The 21,611-nt window shown below is 40.3% G+C and overlaps 1 protein-coding gene and 1 pseudogene across 3 annotated transcripts in view; both read right to left on the bottom strand.

Moving 5' to 3' along the window:
• Window positions 1-20,328, bottom strand: part of BCO2 (beta-carotene oxygenase 2) — a 49,998-nt gene extending 29,670 nt beyond the window's left edge. The window contains exons 1-4 of one of the 3 annotated variants that reach the window (XM_032167398.2): window positions 20,124-20,328; window positions 5,336-5,559; window positions 5,039-5,154; window positions 4,276-4,378 (exon numbers count right to left, since the gene is read on the bottom strand). In XM_032167398.2, the coding sequence (XP_032023289.1) occupies window positions 4,276-4,378; window positions 5,039-5,154; window positions 5,336-5,537 (421 nt within the window). In that variant the 5' untranslated portion in view covers window positions 5,538-5,559; window positions 20,124-20,328. The remainder of the gene's footprint in view (window positions 1-4,275; window positions 4,379-5,038; window positions 5,155-5,335; window positions 5,560-20,123) is intronic. The other 2 variants (XM_058446772.1, XM_058446771.1) reach the window with 2 other exon arrangements.
• Window positions 16,411-18,535, bottom strand: LOC116476946 (BTB/POZ domain-containing protein KCTD9-like; annotated as a pseudogene).
• Window positions 20,329-21,611: the final 1,283 nt, after the last annotated feature.

The raw sequence follows: 21,611 nt of genomic DNA, 5'->3' as shown, positions 1-21,611 counted from the left end.
TTAAGAGAAACACCTAATGTAGATGACGGGTTGATGGGTGCAGCAAACCACCATGGCATGCGTATACCTATGTTACAAACCTGCACATTCTGCACATGTACCCCAGAACTTAAAGTATAATAATAAAAAAGAGCTATTATATAATGAGGTAATGATTATAATAGACCTGTCTCATATGTATGGTGAATAGACAGGTCATAGAGTTGAAGTTCTTAAACTCAAAAAAAAAAAAAAAAAAAAAAAAGATAGCAGCCAGGAATATCCTCAAATTCTGTTCCTTCCCTCCCTTCCCCTATTCCAACAACTACAGTCTCCATTTGCACTCATGTCCAACTCCTTCCCTCCAACCCTCTGGACCCCTAGGGTCACTCTGGGTTCCATCCCAACCTTTCTCATCAACATTCTTTCATGCAATCATTCATCTGGCTATTGCTTACTGGCTCTTCAAGAATCAACTCAGATATCCACTCCTCAAGTAGTCTTCCCTGACTCTTCCCCACCCCAAAGGCACTTGGTGCCCCTATCGTATGTCCTCATTACATCCCCGTAGTCATAGCACGTATCTCATTGTATACAATTTTCTGCTTGTTTATCTGCTTTCCAATACAGTTCTTTATTTATTCTGCAACTACTACTTTTTGAGCACCGACTATATTCCAGATAGCCTTCTGAGTGTTCTTAGTACTATATTCTAGGCACTTGTATACAGAAATATGCAAAATAGACAAAAATCCCCCCCCTTCCTCTGCCTTCTTCTTCTTCATTTTTTTTAGAGACAGGGCCTTGCACTATCACCCAGGCTGGAGTACAGTGGTGTGATCATAGCTCATTGCAGCCTCGAACTCCTGGTCTCAAGCAATCCTCCCACCTCATCTTCCCAAAGTGCTGCAATTACAGGTGTGAGCCACTGTGCTCAGACAAAATCTCTTATTTTGTCTCATTGTTTTTCTTTTAAATCATATAATAAGTAAAAATACAATGCATCAGATGACAATGAGAACTATAATGGAAAATAAGCCAAGGAATAAGGATTAGGAGTGATCATATCAGGAGTAGGGGCTACTGTTTGCAACTTTAAATATGCTGGTCTGTAAAAGCTTCGCTAAGTGGGTCATGTCTGAGTAAAGACCTAAAGGAGGTGAGGAAGAAAGCCTTGAGGATATCTGGGAGAAATGCATTCCAGGTGGAGGGAAGAGCAAATGCAAAACTTCTCAGCCAGGAGCACGAATGGAGTGTTTAAGTATCAGCTAGGAGGCCAGTGTGGCCCTATCATGATAAGAGAGAAGGACAGTCTAGGAGGTAAGCTCAGAGAAGCAGGTGTGGGTTAAAAGGATAACTCTGGTAACTCTGGTGTTACAGTGCTGAAAAGAAACTGAAGTGGGGCAAGGGCAGAATCAGGGCAACTAGTTTAGGGGCTACTGCAGTCATTCAAGTGAGAAGGGATAGTGACTCAAAGTGGAGTAGTGGCCATGGAGGTGGTGCGAAGTGGTTGGATTTTTGATATATTTTGAAGGCATTGCTGAAATTACTTTTCTTTTGTTTTGTTTTTGAGACAGGGTCTTACTCTGTCACTCAGGCTGGAGTGCAGTGGTGCAATCACGACTCACTGCAGCCTCAACCTTCTGGTCTCAAGTGATCCTCCCACCTCATCCTCCCAAGTAGCTGAGACCACAGGCACATGCCACTATGTCTGGCTAATTTTTGTATTTTTTGTAGAGATGAGGTATTGCTATATTGTCCGGGCTGCTCCCAACTCCTGAGCTCAAGCAATACACCCGCCTTGGCCCCCCAAAGTGCTGGAATTATAGGTATAAGCCACTGCACCTGACCCTGAAATTACTTTTTGATCAACTGATGTAAGAGATAAATGTAAAGGATGATTCCACAGTTATTGTCCTTAGCAACTGGAAAGATGGAGTTAGTATCTCCTGAGATGGGGTAGACTCATCTTAAGGAGAGAAAGAAATAAGCCAGGCACAATTGTGCATGCCTATAGTCCAGCTGCTTGGGAGGATGTCTTGAGCCCAGGAGTTCAAGTCTAGCCTGAGTGACATAGCAAGACCTCATCTGTAATCGAAGAAAGAAAAAGAAGAAGAAGGAAGAAGAAAGAGGAATGAGGGAGGGAGGGAAAGAAGGGAAGGGAAGGAAAGGAAGGAGAACAAGGAAGAGAGAGAAGAAGGAGGGGGAGGAGGAGGGGGAGGAGAGAAGGAGGAGGTGGTGGTAGTTTAGAGGAAAATATCAGGAGTCTGGTTTTTGACAAGTTGATTTTGTAATGCCTATTAGACATTCTAGGAAGAACGCTGAGTAAGCAATTGGATATAAAATACTTGGGAGGTCTAGGTTGGGGATATAGATATGTTTTGAGAACTCACTATATACAAAACATCATGCTTTGTACAGTGATGAAAGAAATATTAGGCAAGCTCTATAGTCCAAGAGTACTCTATTATTGTCTCTAATATTAGTCTGAAGAACATATTTTAAATAAGTATTAAAAACCAACTGGATTGATTAATGTTTACAGGATTTTTATAAATTTTAAAAAGCCTTTTAAAAATATCTAGAAAAGCTAAAACCAAAGCTTTTTACTTCCTAAAGGTAGCAATTACTAGCAAGCATTTTACTGTATTACAATGAGAATCACTAAGTTTCCCCCAAATGTCTATCAAGTAGTCGAGCTCCCTGCAGTCACCTGCACATTGAGTTCCAGTTCAAAAGCTTCTCACTGAACCAAATAATCAAGTGAAGGAAAAAAAAAAAAAGTAGATTCAGTGTTCGTTGGGATTAGGAGAAGATAAAGAGATGAATTTCCTGTCTCAGCAATTGGATTACTCAATTCACAGAATTTAAACACATTAGTTAATGAACTGCTCTAACTGCAAGTCTTGAAGGCATTAGGTAAGACAAACAGACACCCAGGACACCCAGCAGAGGAATGTCCAGAAAGATCGGACCTGCCCAATACTGTCAGCTGAACTCTGAGAGACTCTCCAAGAGTTTGTATAAGGAGCAAACTGAGGCAAAGTAACAAGCACAGGCTCTCATGATTAGTGGCTGGGTTAATCAGTGAGATCCAGGGGCCACTTGCACCAAGATCACCCAGAGACCATGTTAAAATGCAAATTCTTGGCCTCTTTTCAGTTCTACTAAACCAGAATCCCTGAAGATGAATGAAATCCAGATGATTCTATCTACATTCCAGATTATTGTTAGGCACATTAAAGGTTGAAAATCACAGATCTAGTAACTATTATTTTAGAATATGTAATTTAGGCCAGGCGCAGTGGCTCGCGCCTGAAATCCCAGCACTTTGGGAGACCAAGGCGGATCACTTGAGGTCAGGAGTTCAAGACCAGCCTGACCAACATGGCTGAAACCCCGTCTCTACTAAAAATACAAAAATTAGCCGGGCATGGTGGCAAGCACCTGTAATCCCAGCTACTCAGGAGACTGAGGCAGGAGAATCACTTGAATCTGGGAGGTGGAGGTTGCAGTGAGCTGAGATCATGCCACTGCATTCCATGCATTCCAGCCTGGGCAACAGAGCAAGCCTTCGTAAAAAAAATAAAAATAAAAATAAAAAGTGTAATTGGCCAGGCACGGTGACTCACGCCTGTAATCCCAGCACTTTGAGAGCCCCAGGCAGGCAGATAACGAGGTCAGGAGATCAAGACCATCCCGGCCAACATGGTAAAACCTCGTCTCTACTAAAAACACAAAAATTAGCCAGGCATGGTGGAGGACACCTGTAGTCCCAGCTACTCTGGAGGCTGAGGCAGGAGAATTGCTTGAACCTGGGAGGCAGAGGTTGCAGTGAGCCGAGACTGCGCTACTGCACTCCAGCCTGGCAACAGAGCAAGACTCCATCTCAAAAAAAAAAAAAAAAAAAAATGTAGTTTAGAATGGTGAAATAGTATTTATCATATTATGAATGAGTTACAAAGTTATCTACTTGGTTAACAGAGTTAATTTATTATAAAATTGATTTTTTTAATGATCAAGATAAGACAGATGGACCAAAAACTGCTGGGTTCATGGATCCATTTTGCTGAAACATTTTACTTAGAAGGATGTTTGCTGTTTCCTATAACAGTGTTGAAGAATCCTCCTTATCTGAGATCAAGTAATAAAGAGGAGAGAGAGATGGGTGTAGAGGTGTCCAGAGCACCCTCTCTCTACTCGTGCCGGTAAAAAACAAACCTGTAGTATTCATCTTTATATACACACCGTGCCTGGTCTCAATTATTTCTAAAAAGACCTTTATTGCAACTTTACCATATGGCCCAAAGGAGTTCCCCATATTGTATGCTGTTCCATCCGGGTCGTAATGAGGATGTGCAGTTGCTCCATTCACAGCAATAAATTTGCTCCAATCTACCTGCAAATTTGAGACCACTGGAGATTTTTAATGGGCAGATCTCTATTTACATGTATAAATAGTAGAAATATCTAATGTTTTTAAAAATATGATATGAAAACTGCAATGTAAGCCCTAATTTCTTGCCTCTGAGAAATAAAAATTATTTTTCCCACTAAAAAAAAGAAATCAAGATTAAAACAACAAACAAAAACACATCACCACTACTAACAACAAAACCATCCTGAATAAATTTGCCTAATATCACAGGAAAATTCAAAAGAAGCATAAGAATTAAAATTAAAAATCTAGTCTAAAATTTTCTGTTAATTAATATATTATGTGAAGGAAATACAGGTAGAGACAACCTCCAGTCCAATACTAACCATAGCTAGGAAGAACACCCCAACAAGCCAAAGTAGATCAGTACTATTCTATTTCTCCTTTACCCTAGCCTTCAGATATTAGGACTAAGGAAGGAGTTTAGAATTATATTTAAGGAAAACCAACCCAGAGGCCATCAGGCCAGAGGGTAAATGTGACCTGCATCATGAATAACTTTCTTTTTGTGTAGTTAAGGCTTCAGTTTCTTCTTGATATATACTACTCTAAAAAGTATTTCAAATGGAAAGAAATGTTAGGATCTATTTTATTCGTTTTTTTTTTTTGCGTATACTTTACCTTTTCTGTTTTTTCCAGAGTTTCAATGTCCACTTTATTCATAAAGTTGGTCTCAGTGCAGAGGTAGTAATCACCCTTGTACCGCACATAGTTGACATTAGTGTTGTCAGTCATGGCTGAAACCAAACCCTAGAGTTATTTAAGTACCACAGTTTACTGTAGCCGACGCTAAGCACACACTCAAAGGGAGAAAGCAGTTTCAACATCCTCTCACACACACAAAAAAATCTATTTTCAAGATTTATGTTTGTATAGATGGTTATATATCGTAATAGTTTAAATAATCATCACTATCACCTGCAGCTTTACCAGGCAGCTCAAACCTGGACATGAAACGTTCAAAAACATTCTTGCATGGATCCGGGAGAGCCAGTGTGCCAAATTCTGAGATCACAATTCGGTTTTTAGCACTGTTGGCCTTATATGTATCACTCTGTAGAAACTTGCTCCTGTATGTCACTGTGCCCTTTGCCATCCTGAACTGGTGAAGCAGCGCCATCCCATCAAACCAATGATTGTACCTTCAAAAGGAGAAAATAAATAAATAAATATTAGTAAGAAAACATGGGATAAAAATGAGGGACAGAGTGATAGATCTTCATTTCAAATATAAAGATAAGGAAATGGGACAGGTTCCCAGCACAACCTGATTAGTCAGAGAACTTGAAATTATGGGAGGATAGCATTTTGGGTATATCCTAGGTATAAAAGGAAAGAATAGGCCAGGCACGGTGGCTCATGCCTGTAATCCCAGCACTTTGGGAGGCTGAGGCGGGCGGATCACGAGGTCAGGAGATCGAGACCATCCTGGCTAACATGGTGAAATTCCGTCTCTACTAAAAAATACAAAAAATTAACCAGCCATGGTGGCACGCGCCTGTAGTCCCAGCTACTCGGGAGGCTGAGGCAGGAGAATGGCGTGAACCCGGGAGGCGGAGCTTGCAGTGAGCCGAGATGGCACCACTGCACTTCAGCCTGGGCGACAGAGCAAGACACTGTCTCAAAAAAAAAAAAAAACCCTCACATTTTAGAAAACCCCTACTGTGGTGAATCCTAAGAAAATTCTAATCTTTGCTCCATGGCTAAGAGAATAGCATGAGAGGATATGGGATGCCTGATGTTTACCAAATCAGAATGAGTTCCAGGCCGGGCACAGTGGCTCACACCTGTAATCCCAGCAATTTAGGAGGCTGAGGCAGGTGGATTGCTTGAGACCAGCCTGGGCAACACGGCAAAACCCCGTCTCATTTAAAAAAAAAAAAAAAAAGAAAGAAAAAGAATGAGTTCCTAAGCTTTTAGAAATAGTTATCTTCATATCTTATATGTATTAAAGCTTCTATTTCCTTTAAAATTTTTCAGCTTTATCAAGATTATGCTAAAGTAGACAAATAAGATAACTGTCCTTCCTGGATAATCATTTTTGTCCATATGATTACAGTAGAAATGATCTACTTAAATAAACATTGAAAACTGTAAGGAAAAGTTTGTGGCTTCGCTTTTTAAATGGTTTATTATATGGTCTCTTCTTTCATATGCTTAACACATTGAATGCTTAACATCCTCAGTATGGGTAAACAAAGCTAACATCATTGTCTTAAAAGGCAATGGTTCCTGAAAGCAGAGACTGGAAGAGATATTTGTACACCCATGTTCACAGCAGCATTATTCACAATAGCCAAAGGGTGGAAGCAACTCAAGTGTCCATCAGTGGTTGAATGCATGAACAAAATGTTTACACTGTAAGGGTTCAGAGCATGCTACACCAAAATATGCCACTTTGACATACTGATTGAGTTAAAAGGCACTTGAAAAACAGCAGATGCATGAAGGGCACTCTGACCTTCTTTATTCCTTCCTGAAAGCAGGAATAAAACTCCCATGTGAAAGGTGCCCTCCCTCTACCGGAAGGAAGGAAGATATTTATGTCACCAGAGGTAGGGAGTTGAGGCTGAGAAAATGAGAAAGATCTGTGCAAACGAACCTTGTTAAACTAACCTTTATCTTCATGGTCACTTTCCCACAATTAACTGCCCTGGCCCAAACTCCTTTGTCTTGTCACATTTTCACCATTTACTATTCTTTGTCCAACATAGTATATAAGCTTTCAGCCCTGACTTATTCTTTAGCTCTTCAATTTTCTTGAGGGGTGGGGGGGGGGGGTTCCAAGGTACATGTAAAACTTACTAAATAAAACTGGTATGCTTTTCTCTTGTTAATTTGTCCTATTTCAGTTTAATTATTGGGTTCAGCTGGAGACCCTAAGAGGTAAGAGGGGAAATTTTGCCTCCCCCAAACATACACTGGAATATTACTTATCCTTTAAAACGAAGAAAATCCTGTCACATGTTACAACATGAATGAACCATTGAGGACATTATGCGATATGAAATATGCCAGTGGTAAAAAGACAAATGCTGTATGATTCCACTTATATAAGGTATTTAAAGTAGTCAAGTTCATAAAAACAGAAAGTAGAATGGTGGTTAACAGGAGGAAGGAGGAAGGAGAAATAAAGAGTTGCTGCTTAATGAGTATAGAGATTTAATTTCACAAAAGGAAAAAGTTCTAAAGATCTGTTTCATGACGAGATGAATATACTTAACACTACTCAACTGTTGTCTTAAAAATGGTTAGGATGGTAAATTTTATGTTATATGTATTTTACCAGAATTTTTTAAATTGCAGGAAAGAGAAAGTCCTTCTTTAACCCAATGATTGGAGATGCCACTATTATCAGATAACTAAATTTCCCTAAGTTCCTGGGTTTACTTCTGGTCTTTCTATTCTATGTCATTCATCTATTGGTCTATTCTTGCACCAATATCACAATGTTTTAATTGTAAAGATGTTATGGTGTATTTTAACATCTGGTAGGGCTAGTTGCTCCCTCTGAAAAAAAAATTTTATTGTTTTCTTGTCAATTCTTACATATTTATTGTGCTATATGAACTTTAGTATCAATTGGTCCAACTTTCTTAAACAGCTTGTTGGAATTTTTATTAAGATTGTATTAGATTTATAAATTGACTCAGGAGAACTGGGACATTTCTATGATGTTGAATCATTCTATTCAAGAACAGGGGATGGTCTTTCCATCTGTTTGAATTTGTCTTCCAAGAGTGTTTTAAAGTTTGCATATTTCTAAATTCATTGCTAAGTATTTAATCTTCTTTGTTGCAACTGTAAGTGAAGTTTCCCTACCATTATGTTCTCTGATTATTGTTTGCATATATGAACGATATTATTTCAGTGTGTTAATTTTATATCCTGTGACCTTACCTTTTATTGTTAAATTTAGTTTTATCATTGATCCTCTATGGTTTTCCAGGATTAATATGGTATTATATTAATAGTAATATTATATCATTTGCAAAAAGAGATAATTTTACTTTACTAGTCCTTGTGCCTCTGGTCAATGTCTTTCATCTAATTGCATTGCTTACATCTGGTACAATGTTGAACAGTAGTGAAGATACTGACCATCCTTTCCTGTTTCTGGACTTGAAGAAAATACTGGTATATTTTCCAATGTAGTATTACTGCTTGTAGCACCAAGATACAATAGATAGAGATATATAAGATATTTATAATATATATTATATACATATACCAAGAGATATATATTAAGAAATACATGCATATAAAATCATATTTAGAAACTACCCAACAAATCCTACAAATCCTATTTTCTTTTTTTTTTTTTTTTTTTTTTTTGAGACAGAGTCTCACGCTGTTGCCCAGGCTGGAGTGCAGTGGCATGATCTCAGCTCACTGCAACCTCCGCCTCCCGGGTTCAAGCGATTCTCCTGCCTCAGCCTCCTGAGTAGCTGGGATCACAGGCACGAGCCACCACACCTAGCTAATTTTTTGTATTTTTAGTAGATACAGGGTTTCACCATGTTAGCCAGGATGGTATGGATCTCCTGACCTTGTGATCCACCCACCTCAGCCTCCCAAAGTACTGGGATTACAGGCGTGAGCCACTGTGCCCGGCCAAACCCTACTTTCTTAAGCAATTTTTAGGAAGAATGAATGTTAAATTTTCACAAAAGCTTTTTCAACATCTATGGAGATAATTCTGTGATTATTTTTCCTGGAACTTACTAATATTGTGTATTTGTATTATATTAATGAATTTACTAATAATAAGCCTACCTTGTATTCTTGAAATTAATCCCACCTGATCAAAGTTAATTTTATTTTTTAATGTGGTATTGAATTCTGTTTCTTAACAAAATATTTATTAGTGCTATATTAGTATTACATATTTTGTACTTTTTTTTTAAGAGACAGGGTCTTGTTCTGTGGCCCAGGCTGGAGTGCAGTGGCACTGTCATAGCTCACTGCATCCTCAATTCTGGGCTGAAGTGATCCTCCCGCCTCAGCCTCCCAAGTAGCTGGGACTACAGGGACACGCCCCCACACTTAGCTACTTTTTAATATTTTTGTAAAGATGGAGTCTCACTATGTTGCCCAGGCTAATCTCGAGCTCCTGGCCTCAAGAAATCCTACTGCCTCAGCAACCCAAAGTGCTAGGATTACAGGTGTGAGCCACAATATTTGGCCTATTTTGTACTTTATCGTGGATATTCATAAATAATATTAGTCTGCAGTTTACTTTTTTCCATGATCTTTGTCATGTTTAGATATTAATATGCTGCTTCCTTTATAAAAACAATTGGGAAGTTTCCTTCATTTTTGATGCTCTGAAATAATTTATAAAGTATTGGGACTATCTCACATTTGAAGGTTTGGTAGAATTCATCTGTGAAATAATCTGGGCCTGGTAATTTTTTTGAGAAACATTTCCTTAATGAGGTTCCTATTTCTTCTACAGAAACTGGTCTACTTAAAACTTCCCTCTCTAAGGCCAGGCGCTGTGGCTCACGCCTGTAATCCCAGCACTTTGGGAGGCCGAGGCAGGCGAATCACAAGGTCAGGAGATCAAGACCATCCTGGTTAACATGGTGAAACCCCTACTAAAAATATAAAAAAATTTAACCAGGCATGGTGGCGGGTGCCTGTAGTCCCAGCTACTCAGGAGGCTGACACAGGAGAATGGCGTGAACCCGGGAGGCGGAGCTTGCAGTGAGATGAGATCGCGCCACTGCACTCCAGCCTGGGCGACAGAGTGAGACTCTGTCTCAAACAAAAAAAAAAAAAAAAAAAAAAAAAACTTCCCTCTCTATTTTGTTTAATTCTTTTTATTCTTATTTTTGTAGAGACAAGGTCTGGCTAGGCTGCCCAGACTGGTCTCGAACTCCTTTCCTCAAGCAATCCTCCTGCCTCACCCTCCCAAAGTGCTAAGGTTATCCTGCCTTGACCTCCCAAAGTGCTGGGATTACAGGCATGAGCCACCACACCTGGCCTCCATCATTTTTGGTAATCTGCTTTCCCTATAGAATTATCCATTTTATCAAGGCTTTCAAATGTATTTGCATAAAGGCCTTCAAAGTCTCTTGTAATTAATTTTTTTCTGTTTCAATTATTCCTTCTCCATTGTCATTTCATACTTTGTATGTTTGTGCCTTTTCCTTTTTTCTTCTTGATCATGTTAACTAATGGTTTGTCTACTTTGGTAGTATTTTTCAAAAAAACTTACAACAATTTCAAGAATTTTTGCTACTTAATATATTTCAACTTGTTAGACTCTATCTCAAGACATCCTGTCATTCCATGCATTCATTTATTCAAGTCGACATCTTCTATCTGCCAGGCATTGTGCCAAGGTTAGCACTTACAGGCACATAAATAACGGATACAAAGAGATTGCTGCTACAAGGGAGACACTTCAAAAAAAAAAAAACTATTTATGCAGAGAAGGAGCAACAGGATGGAAAGCTGGGGGAATCAGGGAAAGGTCAAGAGGGAAGGAGACATTTGGCTGGGTCTTTACGGATGTCTGCCAATTGCAGAGGGGACAAGGGCAGAGGTGATGGAAGGAGGAAGGGTCAGAAGACATATAGTATCTTAGAGGAACAGCCAGTTGAGGAGGTAGCGTGTGGGCACAGCTGTCAGTGGCAGGTGATAATGTTGGAGAAACAGGTCCGCCTGAGACCACCAGCACTTAGACTAAGGCTTAAAGACCTTCAGCAGGAAAGTGTGAAGTTGTGAAACAGGAGAGTGAAACTATGTGGCCAGCATCCTGGAATACAAAGAACAGCATGCAGATTGAAGAAGCCAACGAGGAGCCCAGGCAATAATCCAAGCAAGAGAAGATAAGCACCGAAACTGAAGTAGCACCAGTGAGCAGAGGACAAACTCCAGAAACAAGTCAGAGATGACTGATAGGATGTAGGCAGCGACAAAAAGAGGGTCCAAAATGTTGGACCTGAATGACTGGCTGGCTGGTGATGCTTTAACTGGGATGGAGAAGACATGAAGAACAAGTACTGGGGAAAAGCCAATGGCTTGGTTTTGAGAGAGTCTGAACTATTTGTAGAACACCAGAGTATAGATGTTCCACAGCCAGTTGGCAAAATACAGGTCTAGAGCCCAAGAGCTGGGGGCGGGGTGGGAGATCCACGTTTGAGAGTATCTAGATATAAGTTTGCCAGTGAGATAACTGCCATCTACCAAGCACTTACTACATGCCAGGTATTGTGCTAAGCACTTTGCTACATCCCTTATACACATATTTTCCCTTCACATTGACCCTGCAAGGGAATATTTTTCCCATTTTACAGATGTGGAAACCAAGGTTCAGAGGAATATGCCCACAGTAGCAGGGCTGCTCAGTGACAGAACAAGGGTTTGAATTCAGTGATGACACTACATCCTGGGCTCTACAGCATCCCAAAAGGTAAGGGAGCTCTAAGAGTTATTTGGTAGATGAGGAAATGGGAGCCATCATGATGCATCAAGGTTTCAGAGAAGAGGAAGAGAGCTGCGTCCTCTGATCAGGAGTGTGGGGAAGTGTGGAGGTGGGAAGAGGGAAGCTGAAGGAGTTCAAATGCAGCTGTCCCTCAAGTCATTCCTTCCTATGAAGTAGCCCAGTTTATCTGCTGAGGGTGAAAGGGACGGGGAGAATGAAGGAGGCTTCAGGAAAGGGTCGGAGACTTGCAGCAGACCCCGTGAGAAGCTGGAAAGAACACTGACTGCTAAAGATTCCTGGCAGCACCAAGCACTCAGCTAGGACTGGACATCATCATTTTGTAATTGAATTAATCAGCAAGGTTGTGTGATTTGCTCTAGACCTGCTTAGCAGGCCTGGGCCATGAGCAGGGGAAACTAAGGATGGGCTAATCTAGGACTGAAAATAATCAGAGGAGAGGCAGTGACCACCGGGGCAAAGGAAGTGAGCGTGGTGTTGAAAGTGCTTGAAGTGACAGTAAAGTCTGGGCCAGGGAGAAGAAATTAAGAGACACTGGATAAGCCTTAAGAAGGTGGAGGACAGGAAGGAAAGGAGAACTTGAAGGAATGAAAAAAATAAGTTTAACGGGAATGTAGGACTGTGAAAACTGGGGTTTTGAGCAGAGTAAAGTTTCAGAGTTCAAGATTTCAGGGGTGGGGAAATTCTGTAGAGTAACTACCAAGTATGGCCTTAGTATGTGGCCTTGTCGAAGTGGCATGGAGGGGGACAATCATTACAGTGGCGATAGTCCAGGAACTGGGAGCCTAGACTAGGGATCCTGAAATCCTGTCTAGAGAATGGTAGAGACTAAAGGTGCTGATGCTATTTAGTATTCTGCCTAGATTCATGTAACTTTATTCTTTTTACTTTTGTTTAACTTTTATTTTTTGTAGAGATGGAGTCTTGCTATGTTGCCCAGGCTAGCCTTGAACTCCTGGCCTCAAGCCATCCTCCTGCCTTGGCCTCCCAAAGCACTGGGATTATAGGTGTGATCAACCACACCCAGCTTTCACATAACTTTAAAAACTAGTATGTCTTCAATTAAATCATTGATGAAAAAAATTTAATTGAAGATAGGCCTGTGGCATGTCATCACTGTGTCTGCATGCTGACATGAATCTGTTAAATGGCATCTAACAGAGTGATAAGAGCTTCACAAGTGAGCAGGGCTATTCTTATCCATAGGTGAAAGATTACACTGCCCTTCCCTAGGTCACTGCCTCTCCCTGTAGGTCCTATCTGGGGAGTCAACCACTAAACTGAGTGTCTATCTCCTTTTGACCTAAAGATATCTGTCCAAGGGGAAGGCTAGACCTTGTTCCTGCTATAAATGCCCACCACTGGCTCTGAAGAAACTGATTTGAGGACAAAGTAGACACTTGTGAGGGCCAGCCATGCCATCCGCTTCTCCCACAAAGACACTTATCTTCAAAGAGGCCTGTGGGGCAAGCCTGCGCCCTGAGTGGTTCTGCTACTTGGTTTGAACAATATATTACAGCGTCTCCTTCTGCAGCAGGTGAAATACCATATGCCCTCTGTAAGAGGCTGTTTATTCTCTGGGAGCTAGATTAAGTTTCTCCTCCTCCCCTTTGCCGTCCTTCTCTTCTACTTCTCTTTGCCTCATAGTCTTTTTTTAAGCATCCCTAATTCTTGGTCTGTTTCCAACAACAGACCACAAGAGGCACAGAAGGAACATGATCAAGTTCCAACCAGGCCCAGAGGAAAGGGCATGGTGATTTACCAAACAGAAACTAGAATGGTGGTTGCCAGGGGTTAGAGGAAGGGAAGAATGGGAAATTAGTGTTCAGTGGATACAGGGTTTCAGTTTTGCAAGGTAAAATGAATTCTATGGATGGATGGTAGCATAATCGTATGAATCTACTTAATGCCATTGAATTCTATATATAAAAATGGTTAAGATGGTAAATTGTATGTTATCTATATTTTACCACAGTATCTTTTTAAAAAACAATAATTCCTGGAATTCATCTAGCCATTAAAAATAATGATCATTCAGACTTGGTAGCAACATGGATAAAAAGGCTTATGATAGTGTGAAGTTTTATTAAAGTGGGGCAAAAAATACTACATATAACTGTAATTATTTAAAACAAATCCATAGAAATAGTGAGGAAAACTGGCAGGAAATACATCAAAGTGCTAATAAAGGATGTGTCAGGTGGTACATGCTTCCCCAGCCTCCCTTTTCTATATTTCAAAAAGTTTATATGGGTAAAACTTTTATAATAAAAAATTATTTCTAATATTTAAAAATGTTTAAAACAAAGCAGATTCCTTCCTCGCCATAGAGGTTTTGTCACATAGCTGCACGTCCCTAGTAGACACTGAGAGAAATTTATACTGAAGAGTTATTGGTTTTTCATTTTTTTCAACACTTTATATCATTCATTAATGCAGTATACATTAGATCTAAAGTCTGCAGTTTCTAAGCACACCATGTTTAGATCTTTCAGATCTTTCTGCAGTTTTACGTTATTTCTACAGAGGTACCTTTAAGTGAATGAATAATACATTCTATAATTCCTGAAAATATAGTACAGAGTGAAATTATTTAAATATAATTTAGGCACATATTGATTATGAAAATAGATTATTTCTCAATACAATAATACTTCTCTGTCTTGGTAAAAATAATAAAGCAAAGAAAATAATTCATTTCTGAAGTTGCTTTCCTTCACTTGTAAAGGTCTGATCTCCTCCCACTATGCATATGTACCCTTTACTGTTAAGGAAAGCTTTGCATATGTAGATACAGAAGAATAAGCTACATAAATACTAAAGATATGTCATTCCCCCGAAGGAGACACAGGTGGTTTTCAATGATTCCTTGCCTCATGTTGATGAGTCTGTAGAATTCAGAACCCATTCGGACACAGCTAGTATCCCTGCTCTTGGGGTAGAAATAAGGACACCAGGTCATTGGTAGGGAGGTACAGGCCCTTCCTCTGCTGCTGCAGAAAGATAATGACTCAAGAAAATTGGGCTAAAATTTGTTTTATTTATATATATATAAATGTAAAAGAATCACAGGTGCTGACTGATTGGTATTACATCTTGGACCAGCCAAATGCCTTTATTTTTATTTTATATATATTTTTTGGCGGCTATAATCAAATGTGTGTTTAAAATTCCTCATTCACAGGCCGGGCGCAGTGGCTCACGCCTGTAATCTCAGCACTTTGGGAGGCCGAGGCAGGCTGATCACGAGTCAGGAGATCGAGACCATCCTGGCTAACACGGTGAAACCCCGTCTCTACTAAAAATACAAAAAAATTAGCCAGGCGTGGTGGCGGGTGCCTGTAGTCCCAGCTACTCGGGAGGTTGAGGCAGGAGAACGGCATGAACCCGAGAGGCGAAGGTTACAGTGAGCCGAGATCGCACCACTGCATTCCAGCCTGGGCGACAGAGCGAGACTCTGTCTCAAAAAAAAATAAAAAATTCCTCATTCCCCACGGTAGGGTTCTAGCTGCAATTATATTACATTGCCTCTTAGCAGACAACTCTACCATATTCATTCATATAAGCTTTGATTGCAGTAGCTCTGGATTTAGTATCTATTTCTAAGCTGGCCCTATGTAGACTATTTGGTATTTGAATTAAATGAATATTAATGATGCACCTCGCTTTTTTGGTTTTGAAGTATCTTCCTATGCTTGTGATGATTATATGAGAAAACTAGGCTAATAGTGTAAACAGATAGAATTGCTTGGTCTGGTGTTGAGTGGAACTTGCCTAGAATGAAATTCTGAGAAATTCTTATTTGTAAGTGTTGTGGTGATAGGTAAGTTCTTCCTCCATCTAGAGTTCTACTGTACCTTTGGAATGACAGTGATGTACAACAATGTCTTTCTTTCCACTCTGTTTCAATCAGTAAGAACTGGATATTACTTTAATTTAGCTACTGTTTTGTCCTAAAAAGTAAACATTGTAAAAATGAACCTGAAAAGAGTCTTAGGGAGTCTGATCTCACCATATTCATACAGTGTGACAGGTATTTAAAGAGGGGAGGCATCACTAAAGCTATTTATAAACCTGAACCTTTACCAAGTTTTCATAAAGTTTTAACAATTTAAATATCCATACTGCATCTAGGTATTCAATAAATATAATTGCATATGTTGTGCTTTCCATAAATTAAAATCCTGAAATGCATCTCAAATCAAGATGGTATTTCCACATCATGCCTATTTAAAAGCAAATATAATAGATACTATTCCCGGTCATAAAACTAGGTAAACCCTCCTACCCTGTTCAAAAAGCAGCAATATCTAGTTTCCCTACATCTATTAAATGAGTGCTTTTCTGTTAAGAATCAGAAGATGGAAAAAAAGTCAGTTTTTTCCCTTATGCACTGCTGAGAACAAGCATAATCCTCTAAATGTTTTTTTAAAATTTCCTTATAGTGTTATTTCTTCTAGACAACTGAGTGGGTGGAGAAAGAAAAGTGGTAAGGAAAACATTTTCATCTTGTAGATCTTCCTCCAGCCCCTAAAATTTCTCATCTGACACTTTGTGACAAGTATAGTGGTGTCAGCATCTCTTCAAATATAGCTCCCTTCACGTTGGACCCTCTCAGGTTGGCTTCTTGAAGATCACACCCACAGAGATCACAGTTCTCTAAATCAGTTCCTGCCAGAGTTGCTCCTCTGAGGTTACAGTTCTCCAACTTTGCATTTTTTAATGTAGCCACTCTCAGGTTAATTCCTGTCATCTGACTTCCTTCCATATCTACACCTTTCAGATTAACACCTTCTAAATTGGCTTTAAGACCAGAAGGATCCTCAAAATTACACAGTTTCAGGGGTGCTCCTTCTGCATTAGAACAGAGCATCTTTATATATATATATACTTTAAGTTCTAGGGTACATGTGCACAATGTGCAGGTTTGTTACACATGTGCCATGTTGGTGTGCTGCACCCATTAACTCATCATTTACATTAGGTATATCTCCTAATGCTATCCCTCCCTGCTCCCCCCACCCCATGACAGGCCCCAGTGTGTGATGTTCCCCTTCCTGTGTCCAAGTGTTCTCATTGTTCAATTCCCACCTACGAGTGAGAACATGCGGTATTTGGTTTTCTGTCCTTGCGATAGTTTGCTCAGAATGATGGTTTCCAGCTTCATCCATGTCCCTACAAAGGACATGAACTCATCATTTTTTATGGCTGCATAGTATTCCATGGTGTATATGTGCCACATTTTCTTAATCCAGTCTATCATTGATGGACATTTGGGTTGGTTCCAAGACTTTGCTATTGTGAATAGTGCCGCAATAAACATAGGTGTGCATGTGTCTTTATAGCAGCATGATTTATAATCCTTTGGGTAGATGCCCAGTAATGGGATGGCTGGGTCAAATGTTATTTCTAGTTCTAGATCCTTGAGGAATCGCCACACTGTCTTCCACAATGGTTGAACTAGTTTACAGTCCCACCAACAGTGTAAAAGTGTTCCTATTTCTCCACATCCTCTCCAGCACCTGTTGTTTCCTGACTTTTTAATGATTGCCATTCTAACTGGCATGAGATGGTATCTCATTGTAGTTTTGATTTGCATTTCTCTGATGGCCAGTGATGATGAGCATTTTTTCATGTGTCTGGCTACATAAATGTCTTCTTTTGAGAAGTATCTGTTTGTATCATTTGCCCACTTTTTGATGGGGTTGTTTGATTTTTTTCTTGTAAATTTGTTTGAGTTCATTGTAGATTCTGGATATTAGCCCTTTGTCAGATGGGTAGATAGCAAAAATTTTCTCCCATTCTGTAGGTTGCCTAGAACAGAGTATCTTGACTCCCTGGATATTTGCACAGTCAAGCACTAATCCAGAGAGATGAGCTCGTTCAAGATTTGCACAGCAAAGATTTGCATGTGCAAGATTACAGAGGCTTAAATTGGCCATTTTGAAGTGAATGTATCGAAGGTCCAAACAAGAAAGATCGGCACCACTGAAGTTCAAAACCTGGCATCACAGTTCTGACTTGGTTGGAGTTGCTAGTAAAAATCGGAAAAATTCCTTTCGGGATATTGGTGAATGATCCTCCGGTGGCTGAGAATTCTTTATTGCCACTTCTAGGTGTTCAATCAATGAGTCAATACCAAAAAATCTTGCTTCTTCTAACACACTTAATAAATTAATGCTATCATTTACAATGAGCTGTCCATGACGCAAGTAGTTCAAAATGGGTTCAAAGTACTCAGGACTTTGGTCAATTAAGAAAGCTCCTCTATGATCTTGCTTATTTCCTCAGATACCTTTGTCCTTAAACATGTGGGCCAGCATACTGTCAGGTTCTTTATTCACTAAAGTGCTCCGTGTAGTTGTAAAGTACCGCCCTCCAACATTTAATGTCAGCCAGTCTGTGTGGAATCCTAACAATCCTTCAGTAGGCTTACAATCTGTCTGAGGATCAATAAATGGCTCTCCTTCACAAACAAACAAAACATCATCATCCCTGATCCAAGCAATATCATCAATCAGTCCACCTTTCCCATTATACACACTGGTGGCTTTTATGCTGAGTTTACTGCTGGCCACGGAAAGCAAATCAGATAAAGTTCCATATACAGCAACCACCTTTCCGTTCTTCGGGCTGCCGTTCAGGAACAGGGTCATCCGCCTCATCGCGCTGCCCCCGCTGGGTCCTGAGTGGGCCGCCACCCTCCCACCTGGTCCTCCTCCCACCTTTTTCTCCTCCCGCCCTTCCCTCCCTCCACCCACTTGGATTTGCCTCCCTTCGCCACCTTTCTGCCCTTGGGGACACACCACACACATGCACTCTGTCCCACACCCAGGGCTCGACCAGTCCTCCTTCCCACCCTACCCCTAGGCTCCTCAGCCTGCCTGGGTTTTTCATTTATTGGCATCTATTTATTGAATGCTATTTAGGTGCAGACCACTGTTACAGGTAGTGGGGATACAGGATGAACTAGAAAAAGTATCTACCCTCATCAAATTACATTCTAGTGGGGGAACAGAGCTTAACACTCAAATAAAAAATAAAAAATACCAGACACTGGCCGGGCGCGGTGGCTCACGCTTGTAATCCCAGCACTTTGGGAGGCCGAGGCGGGTGGATCACGAGGTCAGGAGATCGAGACCACGGTGAAACCCCGTCTCTACTAAAAATACAAAAAAGTTAGCCGGGCGTGGTGGCGGGCGCCTGTAGTCCCAGATACTCGGAGAGGCTGAGGCAAGAGAATGGCGTGAACCCGGGAGGCGGAGCTTGCAGTGAGCCGAGATTGAGCCACTGCACTCCAGCCTGGGCGACAGAGCGAGACTCCATCTCGAAAATAAAAAATAAAAATACCAGACACTGATAACACTGTGTAGAGAATTAAAATAGGCAATTGTAATTAATACAGTCAGCTCTCCATATCCATAGTTCCACATCTGTGGATTCAACCAATCTCTTGAGTCAAAAATATTGTGGGAAAAAAATGCCACAAAGTTCTGCAAAGCAAAACTTAAATTTGCTGAGTACTAAGACAAATCCATGGGAATGAAGTATGTGTAAGCATTGTACTAAGTATTATAGAGTAATCTAGAGATGATTTAAAAGATATGGTAGGATATATGTAGGTTAAAAGCAAATAAATGCATTTTATATAAGGGACTTCAGCATACTTGGATTCTGGTATTTAGGGAGGTCCTCTAACCAATGCCCTGTGAATACTGAGGGATGACTGTGCTGGCATTTTTATGTTGGGAGATCAGGAAAGGCTCAAAGGACATGAGATTTGAGTTGACATCTGAATGAAAAGACCAGTCTTGGGAAGATTAGGGAACATAGGTGAGAGAACTAATTCTAAGATGCTGAGAAGATACAACTGTTCCCAGTTTGAGGAACTGAAAGAGACCACGTGTCTGGCAAGTGCTGGGTGAGGGAGAGAGTGGTATGAGGAGACATTGCCCTTCCTTCAGGAACTTGTGGGGAAACAGCTCAGTCATCACACTGACAGCTTCTGACACCTCTCTTCTTTTGGTACAAACCACAGAGGGCTTCAAATTTACAATAGTCTACAGAGCAGAAAAAGCAGGACATTTTGTTTAAAAAGTCTCCTTTTTTCTCCTCCAGGCTACAGTTTCTTTATCTGTAATCAAAGGGATGGAATGGCAATATTAACCTCACAGAGGAAGCAGATATTAATGCGTATCCCATAGAACCGCCCATGCCAAGAAATCCAAGTTGTTCTCCAAAATCAAGGCTTACTTATCCTTCCCAAACTCGAATTTCCCAGGTCCAATTCGAAGTAGAGAGCCATTGAGCCACTTAGGAAAATGTCCCCAGACTCGAGCAGAGATGCCCCGTGGAGCCTCTTCCACTGTGGTCAGTAGCGGTGCAACACATGGCAGACCCCGACACTGCCCAAAGACGGCTTTTTTCTGATGAGTATTTCCCAAGTACCTTTTGAAAACTGTGCAGAGGAAACCAAAAGCATAAAAAATATTTTACCAAATCTTCTATAAACTTGCCTGTTTCCCACAGACAATAATCTTATCAACTGGCAGCTTGAGGGAAACGTAAACCTAACACCAAATACAGTCTCCAAATTTCTTCTCTCTCCTTCCTCATTCCCAGACTATCAACGGCTTGGTTCTCCATTTTCTTTTTTCTTTTTTTTTTTTTTTTTTTTGAGACGGAGTCTCGCTCTGTCGCCCAGGCTGGAGTGCAGTGGCGCAGTCTCGGCTCACTGCAAGCTCCGCCTCCCGGGTTCACGCCATTCTCCTGCCTCAGCCTCTCCGAGTAGCTGGGACTACAGGCGCCCGTCATCACGCCCGGCTAAGTTTTTTTGTATTTTTAGTAGAGACGGGGTTTCACCGTGGTCTCGATCTCCTGACCTCGTGATCCGCCCGCCTCGGCCTCCCAAAGTGCTGGGATTACAAGCGTGAGCCACTGCGCCCGGCCTAGTTCTCCATTTTCAACCCACAACAATTCTTCCATTTTTTGTAGTACTAATCTGCCTAAGAACTAATTTAGGACTACTAATCTGCCTAAGAACTAACTTAGGACTTCAATTACTATTTTTATCATTTCTCATAGTTGAACAATGCGTGTCTTTTTACAAGAATAAATCTACATGCCAACCTCAGATGTGCTAAGAGCAACCTCGTTGTTATAAAAATGACCACCATTCAATATTATCTAATTGTATTGACCCCAGTAATTTAGATATACCAGAATGTGATTCCAAAGATTTCATAGCGATTCTTGTGAATTTAATAAGACCTTAAATTTAATTCCTTTTATTTTAATGGCATATACATGAAAATACAAAGCATTTTCCAGTAGAAGGGTGTCAAAAATTAAATTATGCAGTGATATCCAGTCTGAAATTACCTAAAGTGCAAAAGGCACAAGAAGTAAAAATCATTGTTGTATAATAAGGAACTGAAACTTTTCCCTATTATTTTAACATTACTGAGTATTCACAAGGCAGTACTGCCTAACATAGAGGGGTGGTCAAATAAATAATTAAGTGCTATAAAATAGAATTCTTTATCTCATAAAAGTTTAAGAGTGATTCAGAAATCTAGGCTAGAAAAATGAGCTAACATATAGGAACACTATTATTAAGAAGTGAGATTTGCATTCTTTTAGCAAGTTATTACTATTCCATTTCTTCCAAATCTTTCAAAAATTCAGCATGAAGCACATGAGACATTCTATTCCCCTATATAACATGTAACAATTGAGTCA

The sequence above is a fragment of the Hylobates moloch genome, unplaced genomic scaffold, assembly GCF_009828535.3.
Source record: "Hylobates moloch isolate HMO894 unplaced genomic scaffold, HMol_V3 SCAFFOLD_11, whole genome shotgun sequence".
Classification (NCBI taxonomy): Eukaryota; Metazoa; Chordata; class Mammalia; order Primates; family Hylobatidae; genus Hylobates; species Hylobates moloch.
The sequence above is the reverse complement of the archived record's forward strand: the minus strand, read 5'-3'. Positions and strand labels throughout refer to the sequence as shown.